Genomic DNA, 19,560 nt, shown 5'->3' with positions numbered 1-19,560 from the left:
ATACGGGCGCAGGAGGGGCCGTGCAGCAGGGACTAACCCACTCGCCAGGGACGACCGCTGTGAGCCCACACCAAAATGCCTTTGCAGAGAGTATGTTTGGTGCAACGCTCACACACCTCACACCTACCACACACCCTCTTTGCCTGCGATTTTGGTCTTTCAGAAGTAAAGCAGAATCCATCCCCTCTCTGCTTCTCCCACGCTCGTGCTGAGCCTGAGCACTGCACCCGGACCGAGGGGGGAGAGCGCGACTGCCTGTGACTGCTCCGGGCTGAGCATCAACGGGACGGGGCCTGGGGAGGCAGGTTCAAGGGGCCAAGGGGACAACATTAACCAGCATGGATATGCAGCAGTCTGAGTATATCAGCAGCCTGCTCCCAAGACTTCATTGCTATTATTTATATTTAAGTAGCATTTAAAGGGATTAAGCTCCTCCTGAACTAAGCAAGCACTTCAAACACAGTTTCTGCCCTGGAGAGTTTATGGTGTTAATGGATAGCCCACATAAACGATGGGAGAGGAAACCGAGAAGTCCAGGAACTCGCTTAGATCAATCCCACAGTGAGCAGAAGAGTTTCTACATCTTTTGTCATAACCCAGTTTCTTATTCAGTGGATGATGTTGCACCTAGGGCTGAAATCCTCCCGTAACACACTGAGAGTAATATTGACTGTAATTAATCTTGGACAAAAAGGAGACCATGGATTTGGTGGTGGACAAGTACTTCAGAATACATTAGCAATTGAGATCAGGCAGACCTGAGGACTTAGCATGGAATTTTACCAGGACATCGTGTCTAATACTACCAGAAGTGTGTACAAGGCCCTGAGACTTTTAAATGGATAGGGACATTGCTATGTTTTTAATGACATGATCAGAAATGCAGCAACTGTAATTTAGCAGTGAAAATAATGTCTTTGCAATGCGTAGCTTAAATAAAATTGTAAAATATCTGTAATAATGTGTCTAATTTTATTTTAATTCAGTGAAAAAGAATACGAAATAATGCAATATAAGAGAAGCGGTATGAACACATTCTATCAGTTTCTTAGTTGGGATTTGTTTTGGTGGGAGCAAGCCAATGTAACTGAGGAACACTGCAGCTCATAAACTTAAATTCACATTGTTTTTAATTGCTCTATCTTATCTTTCTTTAGCAAGATTGCTTTTTTGAATAAATAATAATCCAAGAATTTTCAATGCCTTATTGTACATGATTTGCTGACAAATACATCAGAAAATATAGACCGTCTTCTGCTTTAGTCTATCCCTTCCTCATTACTTTCACTTGCGGAATTTTACAATAAGTATAAATCTTGGTGATTCATATAGTTACGAATAAAAGCATTAAAATTTATTAGCATTCAGGGTAGCATATTATTTTTTATTGTTGGTGGGAATCAGTACTTAAATTTAACATGTCATTAGGCATTTACCTTGAGAACAGTATTTGTCTGGAAGTGGCAGAATAAATAGGAAAAAACAGCGGTTGCTGTAAATAGATAATGGGAAGAACGGTTATGTTGGTTTTGATGGTTTTGCTTTAACCACGAATGCCCTTGTATTTCTGTCGAAAATCTACTAGTGTATTTGAAACTCTGTAGAACACAAAATCCAAGTGTTTCCAAGCGTTCAGACCTAACTTTCACTAAAGGTGATTTTCCTGCACCTAAATATGTGCCAGGAGGCCCTTCCAGCTGACCAGTTACCCCAGTGAAGGTACAGAGGGACCCCGCTGCAGTGGCACGATCACGACAGCGCAAGTCTGAGCTACAGCGCGGAAGGGGCAGTCCCTCCACTGCAAGGCTGCAGGAATGGAGGACGTGTAAGTCCCCGAGCCCAGATTTAGGTCACAGGGCAAAAGCTGACTTGATCCCACTTATTTGCTAGAAAACCCACAGTTTCCTGCCATCTGCCCTTGTCAGGGAGATCCTTTCCTCACCTTTCTGGGAGCATTCAGCACACTCGCGTAGTAATTCTTGCAGTTCAGCACTGGCAGTGCCATCTTCTTCTGATCACAGACACATTTTGACTCTCCAGTGTATCTTCCCTCTTATTGTGCTCTTCGAGCTCACATGGGACTCGGGTCACATTTTTCTGCACATTACTCAGCGGGCCCTTGGGGGTTGCATCCCAGTGAGTTAAATGAAAACTGGACCATAAAGTGTTTCCTCTGGGAATTTAAGCTCTGGTCACATGACTTGTTATTAGTCATCTCCAAGCCCCTCCAAAAAAATGGAATGAATGGCAAATAAATGTGCTGAGGTTTTCTAAGGCTGTTACAGAGCATCAGTTTAAATACACACTTTGTTTTCCCTTTGTTGTCTTTACACATTTTATCTGATAAAGAAACTCTGTAGAAGCCTCACATAAGGGAATTGTATAAGGTAAAGAGGGCAATTAAGAAGAATAAATTTCTTTAGTGCTGTATTTAAGTTTAAGAAATAAAATGCATCAAGTGTGTTTTAGTATTCCAGGCAAAGCCCATAGCAACAGCTATAACGTATTAACTGGGTTTTGGGTCAGATCATCAAAGCTATGGTAATTTCTGGTTTTAAATGGTGTTGCAGCTCCCCTTCCACCGATATCTTAGACAGGGCCTGATAAGATGAACCTCAGCAGCTCCGCCTGGCTGTAGTCCCTTAGGAAACAGAGTCTTCAAGGGACATTTTATCTGAGTTAGGTATCCATGAACAAGATGGGGGATGCTCAAGGTGATGGGTTAGACAGTATCTATCCTAATTTTCGAATACCACAGGTACTTGCATGCGTGCACAAGGCCTGTGAAAGCTGGCATCAAGAATTTGCACAGCTAAGGTAACCCTGCCCCTTTGAACCGCTACATTTCCTCTGGCAGAGCACAAATGTAAAGTTCTCTAGAAATCCTGAAGGAGGAAAGTCCTCTCTACTAATAGGTCCCTGATAATGGAGATATTTTGCAGAAGAAGTATTGAAGGAATAATATTAATATTAATAATATTAATAAACTGCCAAGTGAGTGGCCTTTGGTTTTGCAATTAGGTCAGTACAGAACTCTGACTTTTGATTTAGAAGTCATTCTGGCATGCAGTGAGAATAACATTTCTGTGTGACTGAAAATTGAGAAGCTGCCTGCTAAGTTCCGTCTTGAATTATAGTGAGGGGTAGCTAACAATTCACTCATTAGATTAGATATTTTAACAATTAAATTTGTAAATATCATATTTCTAGAGAATCTGAATTATAAAATACCTTCTTCCCTGCCAAGCCTCAAACAGAGAAAGCAGTTTGTTACAAATTAAAATGATAACTCCTTGCTAGTTGGAAAACAATCAAAACGAAGCTGGATGGACTTAAAAAATGAGGAACAAAAGTTTTCAGGTAGCCTTTTGGATCTCTGTCACAAACAGTATTTTCTCATTTTAACCATTATGACCTATGACTCATTGTGACCTGTTTTTTCGTAATTTCTCAATATTCAAGTGCCCCCAGAAAGGCGTGACTTAAATTTCAAGGCAATGGTACAGACCCATGAACCAAGTCAAGCATGTACTTTTTGAGGGCCTCTAGAAATAGGAGATTAAGATTCAAGAAGTTGCATCTCTAGAGCCCTTGTCTTCTTTTCGTGATTAGAAGACTGTTGCCAAAGTGAACTCATGACAATACCCTGGTATTATGATGAGTTTGGTATTTTATTCTTCATTCAGGACTTAAAAAGACCCACCTACAATGACTGGAAGTTCCGTATTTAAAAACCCTCACTGAGAAGCTATTTATCTCCTGCTAATATACTCTCACTGTCCACCTCCTTGTCATGATCTCTTACTCCCCTGGCACCTCTTCCTACTGTTCCTTCCGACGAGTCTGAAATAGCCCGTTTAGTTCAGGATATACAAATAATTTGCACAAAAAATAACCATAGAAAGAGCCTTGATGTCTGGAAATTTAAAGAAGTTGCTGGTCAACTGGCATTGAATAATCAAACTGTTGAGGTCAACAGGGATCAGTGAGAAATCTGCAATAGATTAGGTATTGATTAGGTTTAACCCATGTTTGCCCTCCTCAGGTAAGCAGTTCAGAATCGCTATATTGGGAAACAGCTATTAAAATACTAAACTGCACTGCAACTGAATGTGATCTAAGAATATTATGTAGCACCACAGGAGTTGCTATAGAAACAAATATATTTTAATATTAATAATAGAGTATATGAGCTTAATCCACTAGGTTATAAGAAATCCGTGGAAAAATCTGGAAGTACAGGGTTGTCACTCCGCTGCATTCTTACTTCAAAAGCCCAGGGTTGTGCTTTATTTATTACCTTTAATTGCACAAGCTCTGTGGGACGTAATCAAGCAATTCTGATTTACTCTAGTAAGGAAATTGATGTTTCACACATGTGAAACAAAATCTTCTGTAATACAAATATCGCAGTGGTCAGTAAAATATTCACGTTTTCTATAAAGTAGAAAATATGAATGACAAGTTTACAGCCAGTAAGTGTATCTGGTAACTTTGACTGATACATTACAAGCAGATTAGTGCTACTGATGCAAATACTTCCTTTTGTGGCTGGTTTGCCCTCAGTACAGGGTACTAAAGGAGTTGCGATGGCTTAATTACTATGCTAAAAAGGAAACTGTCCTCCTAACTGATTTCAGGAAAACCTCTGCAATCAAGCAAGCTCTGGGTGAAGGTTGGACCTGTTCAGATGGTCAGGATGAAGAACAATTTGCCATTTTTGGCTCCAGAGTACCTTATGCTTGGACACTATAGTGCTCTGCGCAGAACAGAGTTGTGGATACAGGAGGCAGACAGCATGGGACAATGAATTCACTAACTTCTTTGTTACAGAAGAGACAGGACTCAAAAAGCCTTTGGGGAGTGCTTACTTTGCCTCAGCACACTCATTGGCCTGAAAATGCTTTATTTTTCTTGATAGTTTTAAAATATAATATGAATGCTAAAAAATAAAGATGTCAATACTGATTTACTTGCTTCTACTGCTAAGTGTTTTACTTTCAGAATTCAATGTGGAGATAATGAAACGTTTTTAAATGGCTCTGACCCTTTTTATTTTGTCTTAAAGTAATTTAATTTCTGACTGTGTCTGATTTTTTTTTAAATTATCTCAATCAAATGTTCACAGAAGATATTTAAGATATACAAGCTCCAAGTAACGTTTGGACAAGGTAGATGATGCAGAGTTGGTGAGAAGGGGCATTCCTCCCTCCTGCAGACACACTGACACTATTTTGTACCAGTGGGTGAATGACAGTAGCCAACTTGGGCAGAAACAGATGAAGAGTGAACTGTTTTAAAGCTTCTCCTTTCACATCACTTGTCTTCTGCAGACGCTTTACAGGGCACCACACAGAATTATTTTGAACATATTCACTCTTTAGTTTCCATCTCAGATTTTACAAAACCTCAAAAATGCCTTTGGCGAGATCTTAAATCTATTTCATATAAACATGGGGATATCACAACAGCTTCAGGGAGGGGAAAAAAAAAAAATCCTTCTGGAAATAATCCAAGAAAACAAGAACTCTCAGTTCTCTTAAACTTCCTCCCAAAGAATTTTGATCAAAGTCTTTCAGCCAGTCTAGTGTAGTGCTATTTATACAAGAGAAAAAACAAAGATCAGACCTTTGTGACCAGTAACTTGCCCTGCAGTTGTTTCCCAGGGCAAAAGCTCTGGAGTGCCAGAAGTTAAATATGTCTTACTGACCACCTCCATATCACAGAGCTCAGGATAACAGTAACCTTCTTCGTGGACAAGCTTGATTTTCAAAGCAGATTTTTAATGTTACATCATGATTCTTTAGTGGTCAAATACAATTATGTACGCTCAGAATAATGCATGCTTCTTACAAAGATTAACGTGCGCAGATAGGCAGTTTTTAATCTATTGCCAGATATTAAGAGCTGTGGAGATTGTAAAACATCCTTTCTTCTGAAAAAAATGGTTCATAGATTGAGTTTTTGAATAGATTCCTGTGAACTTGTATGTTGTAAAACCCTCTTTCTCAACAAGAAATGAGTAGGCTCAGTACAACCGCGGCTGTGTAGATCTCAATATATGCTAAACTAGAGATCAGAAAAAGAGAGAAAAATAAAAATAGATGACAGTTTGTATTGTAAGATATTTGAATGCTTACTTCATAAAAACTACATCCTTTCTTCCTAAAAACTACATTCTATTGTTAAATGTCAGTGAAAATGCTCACCAGCAAAAAAAGTTTCAAAGACTGCATGACAGTAGGATATTCCTGTTTGTATGTTATCTGAGGAATCAACATGAGCAATATCAGCTATTAAGTATCGCAAAGGGGCCATGCAATGCCTTTTCTTGTATCCATTGCATCTCACTCTTGTATCCATTGCATCTCATGGAAAACAGAGTATAATCTCAATCAATCAGTAAGAACGATAACTGAAACAATCAGGTGAAGACCTTAAAGATCTGAAATATATAAACTACATTCATACAAAGAGGATATGTGATGGTATACTCAGGTGGGCTAGATTTCAAAGTCGTCAAGCGTGTAAGGCAGAATATGGTATTTTTCTTTCTTGCTACAAAAAATGAATCATTCTAATTATTAGATTGATAAAATCTTGCTGATTTATTCAGTAATTGATCCCAGACTGCTGAGATAATACTGACCAACTGAAAGTGGAAACAAATGTCCACAGGATAAAGCAACTCTTTTCCTTAAACTATTAAAAGAAAGGGCTTGAATTTGGATGGGATTAAGCTACTAAGGTAAAATGGGACTAACAGTTTTCTTTCTTTATTATTACTTCTCAATAGGAATACCTAATGTATATATAGTTCTAGTTAGAATATAGCTCCTTTCAGATATATTTAAAAAAATCAAAAGACAACCTGCAAAATTAATACTGAATTGCAGACAAATGTTACTCATTTCATCATCAAGTACTGATGACAAACACAGGTTCAACAGCACTTCAGCTGAATGTAGCTGCAATTTGTTTAATCCTGTAGTCCCTACACTATCAGACAGTATGATTAAATTGTCAGACATTTATAAAACTAAAGGGACATCTTGACAGCTTACTTGGTCTTGGTGTTGACTTGGTGGTCGAGAGTGGGACAACTTCTCTGGCAGTCTTCTGTCAAGGGCATGTCCATTCTCCAGACGAGACTCCCTGGGCTTGTCAAACCAATCTGTTTCTTCACGACGGAGGTGATAGGCTTTGAAAACCAAGGACAGGTCAAATGTTCTGATCCAGTGCTGGGCAAAGGGCAATAATGTGCATTGTGCATAGCAAACATGCATAGTGGTTACTAACTGGCCATGCAGCTAAAGCAAAGTTACAGTCAGGACTTGAGACATTGAACTCAAGCATAATTTAGCTGTAAGTGATAAAGCAAAGTGAGAAGATTCTGTTTATGTCAAAACTATGGATATTAAATACCAGAAGAAACCCAATACCGAGTGCTATAGCCATTTCCTTCCTTCTGGCAGCTCAGAAATACACTGCAGATTTCACACATTTCTAAAATGTTTGATGAAAAAAATTAGTCAAATTGTTACTTTGCAGTAGGCTAGGGAAACAAAAAAATCCAAAACAAAACCCAAAAGACAAACCCTCAAAACCCAGTGTCCACTAATAGCCAAGTTTCTGAACTGACTGTTTTTCAAAATACGTTGGCAAATAATCTAGAAGTACTTATAAGAAAATTGAGACTCTTTTATGAAATCACTATCATCCCAAATCAAAGAAGATATGAAGCAATCTACACTCTTTGTAATTCTAAGCAGAAATATTGCAAGCGTTCTCATTTTGAATTCCATCCCCCGATTTTGCAGTATGAGCCTTCTTACGCACGGAAATTTAGCCAGAATGTTCTTTCTGCAATAATTCTGTAAGATTAATGTTCTTCTGCTTGTAACATTTTTTAACCTGTATAAAATCCATTGTGTTAGATACCTTTTGGGGATCAAATAACACCAGCTGACTGAAATCAGTTTTGCAAATACATACATTTATGCTTACTGACTATTGGGTCAACTAACATACGTTTCACTCCATCGGGATCAGAATCAACTACGTGTTTAACAATATTTCCACTATACAACAGATTTCATCTGTGTTGTCCATCAGTGTAAATCAAAACAAGGTGGAGTTAATTAGAATGTAATGAAAGTTTGAATTTTATGCTTTAATAAGCAAGATAAATTTGGAATTCAAAGACAGACAATATTTGTTTCAGCAAAACCACCAGAAATTGCAAACCTTAAATAAGGTCAGTTGTTGCTATAGTAACAAGAGTGAATGCAATTGTTCCATGACACAGAAGAGAATTTAAAAAGGAAAAATGGTAGTAGTGTGCATAATCTTCTCTATTTAGCTGTTAAAGTAAACATAATGTAGTTGGTTTAAAAAATAATTGGAAAAAAGTTTAATGGCAGGAAAAAATAAAAGTTTTGTTTTTTCATTACTATTTCATTAAATTCTCCAAAACGAAGAATAATATATGCATGATTTTTGAAAAATAATATTTTGTATGTGGTAAAAAAATTCCTATGTTATATTAGGCCTTTGGACAATTCTTAATCTTGGTTCAGATATTATGCAATCTCTTCCTTCCTAACTATGCACGAATTTGATTTAATACAAAATGGTTTGAAAATATTATTTAGATCAGCATATATGAATTAAATAGAAACATTATTAAAGGTTGATGCTTGTCTGGCTAATGATCAGTTATTGATTAATTACTCTCAATAAATCCTTATGATCTAATATGCAAATCCTTTATGCTTTAGACATTTATGCCAATTGATTAGTGCCTGCATGTGCCAGGCTGGTTCATAACTCATCCTGACAGAACTTGTTACTGAAGCTCACATGAAGAACCTAATGCATTTTCCTGATCCCAGACGTTGATGCTGACTATCGCAAACTGTGTCGTTAGCTGAGCAGAAGAAAGAATGACATTTTTTTTCTCTTCCCATCTCAGCTGAAATAACTTTTGCTGGATTTCTTCTCTTGAAGAGCTAGCACATATGTAGAATCCCATACTGCAGTTCAGACCAACCTACTTTTTATCAAGCTGTGATGAATGTGCATATTTTATATGAAATTTAAAAAGGTATGTATGCATGTGTATATAGACACACACACCGCACTCATAGGTACATACACACACAATGGTTTTTGGCGTGGGATTTGTTTCATCTGAAACCTGAGAATAGTCAAGATGAATCACTGACAGTCTTAGAGGATATATCCTTTTTGTCCTAAGACTAACAATATGCAGCCCAATGGTCCCACCTGTAAAAAACTCCTGCTGGAGTCACTAAGGTCCCATGCTGTTAACCGCACACACTTTAACAAAGGTGAGACTGAACTCGCAGGCTGTGGAGTCCAAGAAACTTGTTCAGAGAACTAACAGTGACCACTCTAAATCTCACAGATGAAAAAGTACAAGAGGTCAGCTGTGTTGATGTCTTGATATCTTCACACCTCAATTTTAAAGTTCTAAGCTCTATGGTAGAATTAACAAATTCGCATATAAAAGAAAAAAAAATCCTTTAGGGAAGTACCTTTTATATCTTCTCAGCTGACCAGCAGGGATTATTCACATTCATAAAATTGAGCATTAGCTTCAGCATCCTTGAAAATTAGAATCTTCAACGTATTTAATAGTTTATGGAAACTGTGGCAGCTTTGGGTTTAATAAAGAACTATTTGTTGGATCAGAGCTTTCATGGTACTTCGCAACTTGAGAAAACACCAGGTGTTTCAAAAGCTCAGAATGCTATTTATTTTCAAAGGCAAATTCTGGATGTTTTGTTCTTTTGACACTAAAGCCATTTTTTTAACCTGTTTAAAGTTTGGAATCCTTGTGTAAGTACTACTTACATGTTGAAGCATGGTTTTAAGATTTGTTACAGTATGTGGGTGTACTTAGTGAAAAACAGAAGGTTTGGCCTCAAAGACCTATTTGTATTGTTTTCTGGTATTTCTTTTGGAATGTGACTTATAAAAAATGAATAGAAAGTCAAGCACATCTCTCAGTTTGAACTAAAGAAAAACAATTTAAATTTAATATTTGACTTTCATTTTTAAAAGTCTCTAAAGATGAAAATTCAAGCTTCAGCATAAGAAGAGTTTCTCTAAGATAGTACTTAAGAATTATTTCTTTTAATGAAATCTCATCAACACCTTGCAGCAATTGTTTAGAAAAAAAATAAAAAAGAAAACTGTGTTAAAAGGCTGGATGCAACACACCAGAATAGCTGCCCACTGTGAGGGCACTACACAGAAAACTGCAGCCCAGAAAAAAGAAAGCCATAACTTTTGGAAGAACTGTAATTTCTTCTTTGGAAAATTTTTTATCTTACATCCAAATTATATGCATTATTTTCAATTCAAGTTACTTGCTATGAGACAGCATATTTAAAAATAGGGTCATAAAATGTTTTGATTTCCCAGAACTTCACATAAAATGGTGCAAAAATAAGCTCTTTGTGAAGAAACAAAAGCTTGATAGAAATTAGAAAAATACTGTTGAAAGGAGAAGCCCTGGTATTCAGGGACACGTCAATCTAATAAGGAACATATGAATTGAGTTAGAATACTTCTGAAAGAGTGTAACTAATAAGGGACTAATTTAAGAACAAAACATGTTCAGCCTAAAATGTAACATGTATGCCTCGTGCAAATATATAACAGAAACATAATGCACTGTAGTGCAGAAATAGAATTCTCTATGAGCTGTTTATATGAGGTAGAATAGTACCAAATAGGCTTTCTTTGGTCCAATTTGCTTTTCCTTAGTTTTCAGGAGGAGAAGTCCTTTGTCTTTCACAATGTGACCCTAGAATGACCCTTAAAAGTCACAAGTTGAGACAAGATAACATCTACTTATTTAAGAAGGATTATATGAGTTGCAACTTGTGGAGTTCCTCTCAACTGCCTTCAGATGTAATTACAGGATTCCGTGTGCTAAGACTTTAAGAACAGTGAAAACACTTAAACTTCTGATAAAAATCATAAAAGCTGATGGTCCCGAACGTCTCCTGAAACCTGAAACACAGGCTTCATGAGGAGGTTGTAAATATCTAAAAATATGAAAAGAAACTTACAGAACAAACCCTTCAACATATTGTAGAATCAGGAAGGCAAATAGATTCAATTTGCTAATGCTTATGAAAGATTCAGCATATGTAAAAAGGCAATAATGCAATAACGAACACTGAGGTTAATATAAACCTGAAAAATAAACCATACTACTTCATAATCATGCAAATGTGTCTTTTGAGACAATCATTGCCATTTACAGACAATATAGCGCATGCAAAGTCTCCTTTATTGTGCAGTAAATACACATAAGAAAAAGTTAAGGGAGCGCATACAATTTTGAACATTTAAATATCATTTTCTTTCAAACTGTCTTTCTGATTTTTAAACAATTTAGAATATATTAAATCTGAACTGACTCAAACAGAACTGATACATAATTTGCAATTATTTAGTACCCAACACCAGCTTTAACATTCTGCTGTACTTATTCAGAAGAAACATTTTTAATTGCACCATTTATAATACATCAGAAAGGTTCCTTTCTTGAACCTAAGTGAGATAAACTCTTGTGCTTATTTGGCAGACATATTGTATGGGGTGCATATAAAACCAGCTACGCTGCATAATCATCAATAGAAGTAAAATACTTTATGCAAGTTTATTGAAGGATGAGATTGTCTTGCACCATCCAAATGACAAATTATCTTACATCATCACAATTCTGAATGCACAGAAGTCCACATGACAGGATGCTTTCAACAAACCATATGTAGAACGTTATTTTGCTGTCACCTTAAGCTCTATATGGTTCTAACGTACAATATGTACTCAATGAACACACTATTTCTATATAAACGCAGATCTAACGTGGTGCATCGGGAGATGGAATTGTCAATTCTTGAATTCTATCATGAAATTTCATGCAAATAAAATTACTAGAGTTTTTTAGAGATTTGGGAGATTATTTCCAAATCCCAACAAAAACTATTGCAAATAAGTTCAATGATTCACAGTCACTGGAGTAGGCTCCACATAAAGACTGATGGTAGGGACTGTATCGTACATGGAATATTCTACACAGTATCATCAGAAAAGTAGACATCAACAAGTGAAAAGGAAAATGCACAAGCAAACCAAAAGGAAAGCAAATCAACAACTATGTAGTGAGCATGCTAGAGTAGCTTAACACCATCCAGAAACTGCTGTTAGGGTAAAATAAAAAATATCAAATAAAACAAAAAAATCAAAGCCCAAAAATGTAGATACACGGAAGATGCACCAAGGAACAGAGAAAAGAACAAGTCTTTGAAGTATAACAAAAATTAGACACATGCATAGAAATGAGGATTTGCGTTGTGATAGTAAGATACCAGTCTGAGGCCTAATTTACCTTCACTGTCTGACATGGCATGCTGGAAGTCATCCATGATGAAGGCTATATCTCGATCATAGCCTCGAGTCCGTGACTCCTCCCTCATATGTTGCTGGACCTCAGGTAATGAATGGCTCGATCCAAACTGGTCCCTGGTATCTGCAGATATTGGTGGCAAGGGTCCAGCTGCCGCTCTTGCCATTCCCATTGGCTGGCCAACAGGACTTAGTGGGCTCTCTTCCTCTGAGTTCTGTGCTACAATTGGGATCCTTCCCCTGCTTTGGCTAATAGGTAGACTGGTGGGTTTAGTTCTTCCAGAAGGTGCAGCATGGCTAAAGGAAACATCTAAGGGTTCAGCTTCTTGGGCTTTCAGTCTTAAAGAAGAACTGGAAGAATCCCTTTTCAGTGACAAATCAAGCCCATAAACTGAGGAGGGTCTAGATGAGGGCCTAGATCTACTACCACTGCTATAAGACTTGTCTGCTTCATCTTGTAGTGTGGATCTCATTGTTGGACCCAGTGCAGTCCCAAGGCCTGCTCCAATGGATGAAGTCAGTGGTGGCCCCATGTATTTCTGTTGCTCAGTGATGTTTTTTCTAAGGCCAAATGTGATATCATCCTGAAGAAGCCTTGCCCTAGTAGTAATTCCCCCAAGTGTTGAAGTGCTAGAAGTCATATAGCTTGAATAGTCAGGCTCAAGGTCTCTACTTTCTTGGATAGGTGAAAACTTTGTTAATTTGGGGTCTATCAAAGCTTTCTTATGTTTTGACTGCTTCTGGTAAAGGAGGGCTGCTGGAAGCTGTTTAGCAGCCTGTTTCTCAAGAGTAAGCCTACCTATGCTATATTTCTCAGATTTTGGAAAATGCCTGTAGCTGCCCTCCCCATGGTAATACTGTGACAGGCCAGCCAGATGATCAAGACTTTCTGCACCTCTACGGAACTCTTGTTTTATCTGATGTTTCAGAATTTTGAGCTCATAAGGGTCTTCCATTGGGTCTTCATCAGCTTTAACATAGGAATGTAACCTAGAAGAAGTCTGCAGTGGTGCTAGGAAGTCTGACACTTCTTGTGCTCTCCTGGCCTCAGTTGTGCGAAGCAATCGATCTGTTTTGGTCAGCTCTTTCTCATGGAGGCTAAAACTAGAACCAAGCGCCCCTGTTCCTTTAGTAAGTTCTCCTATATCATCAATCAGCACATAATTTCGGGCCGTATGATGGTGGTCTATATCTGCATAGAATGAGTCTGCAGATATGCTTGATATAGGGCTGCTTGCTATGCTGTTTCTCTCATCTAGCCCTATCCTTAAATCCAAAGTAGAGTATTTACTGCTCAGCTGGGAAACACCGTAATTATTGTCAGTTGAAACTGGTGCTATCATGAGAGGCTGATTGCGAATTACATCATAGTTTGTCGTTATCTTGGGCTCCAAATATAATGGGGTTTGCCTTGGCTTTGGCTGTATCACCATCATCTGTGATGGGAGTTGATATGATGACTGTTGGGATGGTGGAGGTTGAGCCTGTGGAGTAAAGGACATAGCAGTTCCTGTTTGGAAAGCTGTCTGGGTCTGATAGGGTGAAACTTGCTGGTGATACAAAGGTTGTTGTTGTTGGTAATGTGATTGCTGTGTGAACTGAGTTGGTGCTTGAGTTGGCAGGGCTGGAGATGAATATTGATATTGAGCATATGGGCTTGTAGCAGGGGCAAACTGTGTTTCTGGCTGGGTTTGTGGTGGCATAAACTGGTTAAATTCTGTCTGGGGTGCAGTACGTGGTCTTTCCAAGCCATGCTGAGTTTCTATTCTGGTTGACCTGGTATTATTAACTTCACTGTCTGACATATAATCACGTTCTTCTGCTACTCCTTGGAGATAGGCACGCTCTCTCTTTTCTCTTTCTTTTAGTAAGGCTTCTTTCCTCCTATTAATGCCCATTTCCAAGTATCTCAGCTTGGCATCTATTTCTTTTTCCTCCTCATCTAGCTCTGCTTGCTTCTTCCTAAGCTTGGCTGATTCACGTTCGACCAGATCCAGTTCCCTGTCTATATCCTGAAGAATTTTGGCTCTGGCCATAGTGGTGGTCCTACAAATCCTTCTGCGTGAAACTGATCCCACAGTGGTATATAGTGACTGAGTTCCTGCTGTTGCTTCTTCTGGAGGTGGGTTGGGCAGAGTCCTCTTCACCTTCTTTTGAGTGCCTGATGGAGTTATGCTTGAAGAACCTTTTGTCTGCAACAGAAGAAACAAGAATGAATCACTACTCTGGACGCTTGATCACAAATTAATCACGAGCCGTTTAAATATTTTCATGGCATGGTTTTATATTTTAACCACATACTTTCTCTAACGCAGAGGAAGCTTGTGGTATCTGTGAATAAGCAACAGAAAACGGCATGAAAAAATGCTGTCAGCCTGCTAAAGGTCAGGAAAATAAGCAATCTAATGCAAAACAAGGGTGACACTCACTAAGACTTTGTTTAGCTTGAGACTGAAAAATCCACTTTTTATTCTTGAAATGGACTTGACTGTCATTTGAAAGTTTATTTGTTTTTCTTTAATCTCCATACACTTATACATAAACATATACAATGCATGTGTGTGTGGGAGGGGTATATATATAGATCTACACACCTTCCTTTTTTATAGCATGTAATAGAAAAAAAAAAAGTATAATTATAAATGTGCGTATATACATATTAATATATAAATATATGTATAACCTGTACATCCAAATAGAAGTCTCTGAGCCAGACACTGAGCACATACTGAGCAGCTATAACTAGTACTGAAATCCAGACACCAAAGCAGGACTTTTTGGTGCCAACACACTTGGTACAACAGGTAGTCCTCAGTCCACCTTGTTATTTTTGCCTCACTTCTGCTGCTACATATATATTTTCAGGGAAGATTCTTGTGCTTTACAAAAGTGGTATGAGCTTTCTTCAGTTCACTGAAGACTTTCTTAAGTGACATTGGTTTCAGTTCCAAAACTACAGTTTAAAATTTCAAAAAAGTTAAGCAGCATACTAGGAATCTAGTTCAGTCCAGATGTCCAAACTTCCCCACAGTTAATAGTAGAAGGGTGATTCACCCTGATCTGTTAGGCTGATGAGTCATTTTTTGGAGGTGCCTATCTCTCTTCATCAACTAGGAAAGCAGGCAATGCAACTGGTTAAATGCAATCTAAATCGTGCCTTAAATTACTACGGTTTTTGAAAGGTTATTTTTAGTTTTGAAGTACATTTAGGCTCCCACACAATGTAGATACATTAAGAAGTGGTACTTGAATAATTTTGAAATTGCATCCTATCTCCCCAGTAGCTTCTTACAATTTTGCCTTAGTAAAGGAAAAGGGATTGATCTATACACATACACTAAAAATAATCACCTCAGCCATTACAGAATGCAGCCATGTTAACAGCAAAATATGGAAACACTTTAGCAGAGTTTAATAAGGGAAGTAAAAAGAATATCAACCAACTTGACTCTCTCTGCAGGCAAGCACAGCACTTTGCCAAGGATTAACTGTTACTAATTAAAAATGGAATTCCTTCTGAAATAAAGCTTAGCTTAGATAAGAAGTCAACAAGATTCATTTTAATTAGGAGGTTATAAATTATGATTTTCTCTGTTTATTCTAATATGTTGTCAACAAATTGTAAAAGTTTTTAAAAAGTGTTGACAACTCTTTTTTGCTGCTCCCGTTACCTAACCTTAGCAAATCACAATAATCAACACATCATTTGTCATAGATCTTTAAAGAAACATTCACTACCTTTTCAAGTGCCATTTAAGCTCTTTTCATCCTCTTCATCTAAATTCCATCAACTTCTGCATGTTTCAGATTTCAATAAATGCAATTTAATTTGTATTCAGCTTGCCGTGGCCATTTCCCAAACCCATGTTGTGCCAACAAATCAAAGGCACTAATTTTCTCTTGCCCAATGTGTACTTATAATCAAAGAAAAATTAATTGACTACAGTAGGTCTAGTTGGCTATTAATTTATATTGTAAATTCAGTACAATACCACTGTTATTTCCCCCTCCCAAACTGAAACAGCAATCACAGATGGTGAAGCAGTCACAGATGGTCACTGGTATTGGGGAAGAGCTATTAATAACACACTCATTAAAAGGTCTACAATACTTTATGGAATTATTATTTTCAGATGACAGTTAAGTTGCTGATGAGTAAATCCCAGCGTCAGCTTACAATGCATTTTATCCAAAAAACCCAATAACTTGGTTTTATATCCTTGTCTACATATAAAGAAGCTCAGACTAATAAACTCTATGGGAAGATGTACCACTTGCTTTTGAAAAAGTATTGATAACCTCTAGTTCTCAGCTGCTATTCTCATAAAAGGCAAGTTTTCATTATTTTTAGTGGATATTTGCACTGGGATAAGAAAAAAATAAATATGATATTTTAGTACTGTGATAAAATCTGTGGGGGTTTTTCTTCTTCTTGGATATTCTCATCATCAGTTATGTTAGCATGGTACCTAGGAATTTCATTAGTATATTTAAGGGAGGTTCAGCTGCAGTATTTTGGCAGATAACTTTAGAGTAGTTGTTAAGTTTAGTTTTCGCATTTTCCTTCAAATTTGTTAGGTTAGACGTCAGGTGACATTAGCAAGCTCTCTGACTGAATAAGCCAGTATTAGTAGCTATCTACTATCACCCTCACTAATTTTTAAAAATCAATCTCTGTTTAGCAAATGATCACTCTAAATGTTGACTGTAAATCTCAAGAACTAGAATTAACTTCTGCTGCTTGTTTTGCCATGACATCCTTATAAATGTTATTACTTTATCGCTGACCCTTGTGTATGGAAAGAATTTCATATTACTCTGGGACCTCCCTTCAGGATAGACATAAAGGTAATCAGATCTGCTTCTGAGGCAAGGCTGACCTTGCTAAAATAAGTCCAAAGCTTGTGCTTGAGATAAAGCTACAGATATGTTCTCCTCAGTACTACAGGTTAAACAACTGAGGAAAAACAATCTTTCACCTCCCCCACCAATTTGTAAGTTTAAGAACGTTTTGATAATAAAGGCAGGAAAAGAATGCGCTCCTCAGTCTTGCAGTTCAATGACAAGATAACATCACAATGAGCAACTCAAAGCAATGAGCTGAAGGTTGCATGCAAACAGATTTAGCAAAACCTTCCTTTTCTGCCTTGCGAATACATGTTAGTCTTGATGTGCTTCATCTCCCAGGTTAGAACTTTTAGAGGTCATTGGACAAAGCCTTGTGAACCCTGCTAAATTGTGCGGTGACTTTGGAATAATTCGAGATGACCATCCTATTCCTTGTGGATCTTTGTGAAAGTACTTTTTTCTACCTTTTTGTCTCCTCCAATTTGATGGCATTGCTGATGAGGCCAGCAAGACTCTGATCCACTACAAGCATCAGTCAAGCACTAGGAAATACTCATATATTCCACTGCTTTTTATCGGTTTTAAAGAAATAGTTTACTTTGGGGGACTGAATGGCTTAGGAGATCTGTGATAATTTTCTACCTCTAAACAGTGTGTTTGATTCTAGTTCCTCAATCTTTCTCCTCTTTTCGACTGAATTTGTTTGAATATGATATGGTGCTGTTCTTGCACCTTCCTCTCTCTCTAGTCATCTAGCCATGCTTGGATATTAGCTTCATTTGCTCAAAGAACTGAGCTTTCATGCTTGGGCATAAACTCCTATATACTTGCATATTTCGTATTTTACTAGCAAATATGTAACCCTCATTATTCGTTGTTCTTTAAACATTTTCTGTGATCACAACACAAATAAACTTAAACTTCTTCTTCTGTCCTCTTTAGAGCTGACAATATAGACCCATATTTATATATATTTCTTGGTATAATTAGGGACAAATCCCGCAAATAAGGTATGCAATATGTATACATATATGCATATGCACAAACTAATTACAACTGTAATGACAGCACCCTTATTAGAGCTTGCCACCACTAGATTGTCTATGTAGACACTACATAGACTACTTGCCACCACTAGACTGTATAGACAGTGATGTTAGACTGCCTACAGTCTGTGATGCTATGAAAAAGCAAATGTAAAGTGGGTCATAGCTGAAGCCATTCCTCTGCCACAATCCTCTGAAGACTCAACAGCATGGTGGAAAGACTGTTCTACACTCTAGAGGAACAAACCCTTACCCCTCGCAGGGTAAGGTTTACTGAAGGATCTGATGTTGACTTGCAACAGGCTTGAAAAGTCAGTAGAAAGTTGGCTATACCCGGATTATTAGAAAAATAATGCAAATAATATTTTTCGTATTCAAACAAGGGCTATGCAGTCAATAAGCTTGCTCAGCAAACTCATGACCCATTCTGAACAGAGGTCCCTCTAGGTGGGAACTAATGCAGGTTACTACGGCAGTGATGGGGTGGAAAGTGAAGCCTGTGCTGTAGCTGTGTTCCAGCTCTCACATGTGGAATTTTTCATATACCAAAAAACTCCCCAAATGCAACCCCTCCACACCCCCAAAACTCACAGCAAAAACTGTAATTGTAACGAAGCTGTTCTACTTACAAAGGGTAGGTATGTATTACTTGGTATTATGGTATGTGCTCTTCATTGTTGGAAATGCATCAGTAAGAGTGGTTAGAAATTTTGGCAATTCATTATTTTAAACATTTAACTTACTTCAAAGAATCTATGAAAATCAGTTGCCATTCACTAAGAACCTGTCCGTAATTTAACAGTATATTTAAAATTGATTGTAAATGAAACGTAATTCCAAAAGATACTAACATAATACACTAATATTAGATTACTCCATTGTAAATATGGAATCCTTAACTGGATCTTCTTGTAGGATGCAGACAGAGATATTGGATAATGTCTTGTAGCTTGTCCTGTGCAAAGTAATAGTTTCTTGCGTAAGATTTTGTGGACCCTTCTGGACTTAATATCGACTATGTGGTAAGTACTGACTAGAGGGAACCAGCTTCGTTAACCCTTACTAACAAACATTAGAGCAATAATATTGAGAAACCTCTCTCCACTGGCTAAGGCTGACACAGAGTCACTTCTATGGCATGAACCACCATATGGTGGGAACCCACCTCTGAAGCCAACAGGTAAAGGGAAGCAGATGAATCTCACATGGTAAGGAA

The 19,560-nt window shown here is 37.6% G+C and overlaps 1 protein-coding gene across 1 annotated transcript in view; it reads right to left on the bottom strand.

Annotated features, from left to right (window-relative positions):
- The window catches only part of PCLO (piccolo presynaptic cytomatrix protein), a 395,249-nt gene that overhangs the window by 147,894 nt on the left and 227,795 nt on the right, over nt 1-19,560 (bottom strand). The window contains exons 7-8 of the mRNA XM_082013967.1: nt 12,434-14,642; nt 7,053-7,201 (exon numbers count right to left, since the gene is read on the bottom strand). Coding sequence (XP_081870093.1) covers nt 7,053-7,201; nt 12,434-14,642 — 2,358 coding nt within the window. The remainder of the gene's footprint in view (nt 1-7,052; nt 7,202-12,433; nt 14,643-19,560) is intronic.

The sequence above is a fragment of the Phaethon aethereus genome (assembly GCF_964289735.1).
Source record: "Phaethon aethereus genome assembly, chromosome: 1".
Classification (NCBI taxonomy): domain Eukaryota; kingdom Metazoa; phylum Chordata; class Aves; order Phaethontiformes; family Phaethontidae; genus Phaethon; species Phaethon aethereus.
Note: the sequence above shows the minus strand (reverse complement) of the source record. Positions and strands in the feature narration are given on the sequence as shown.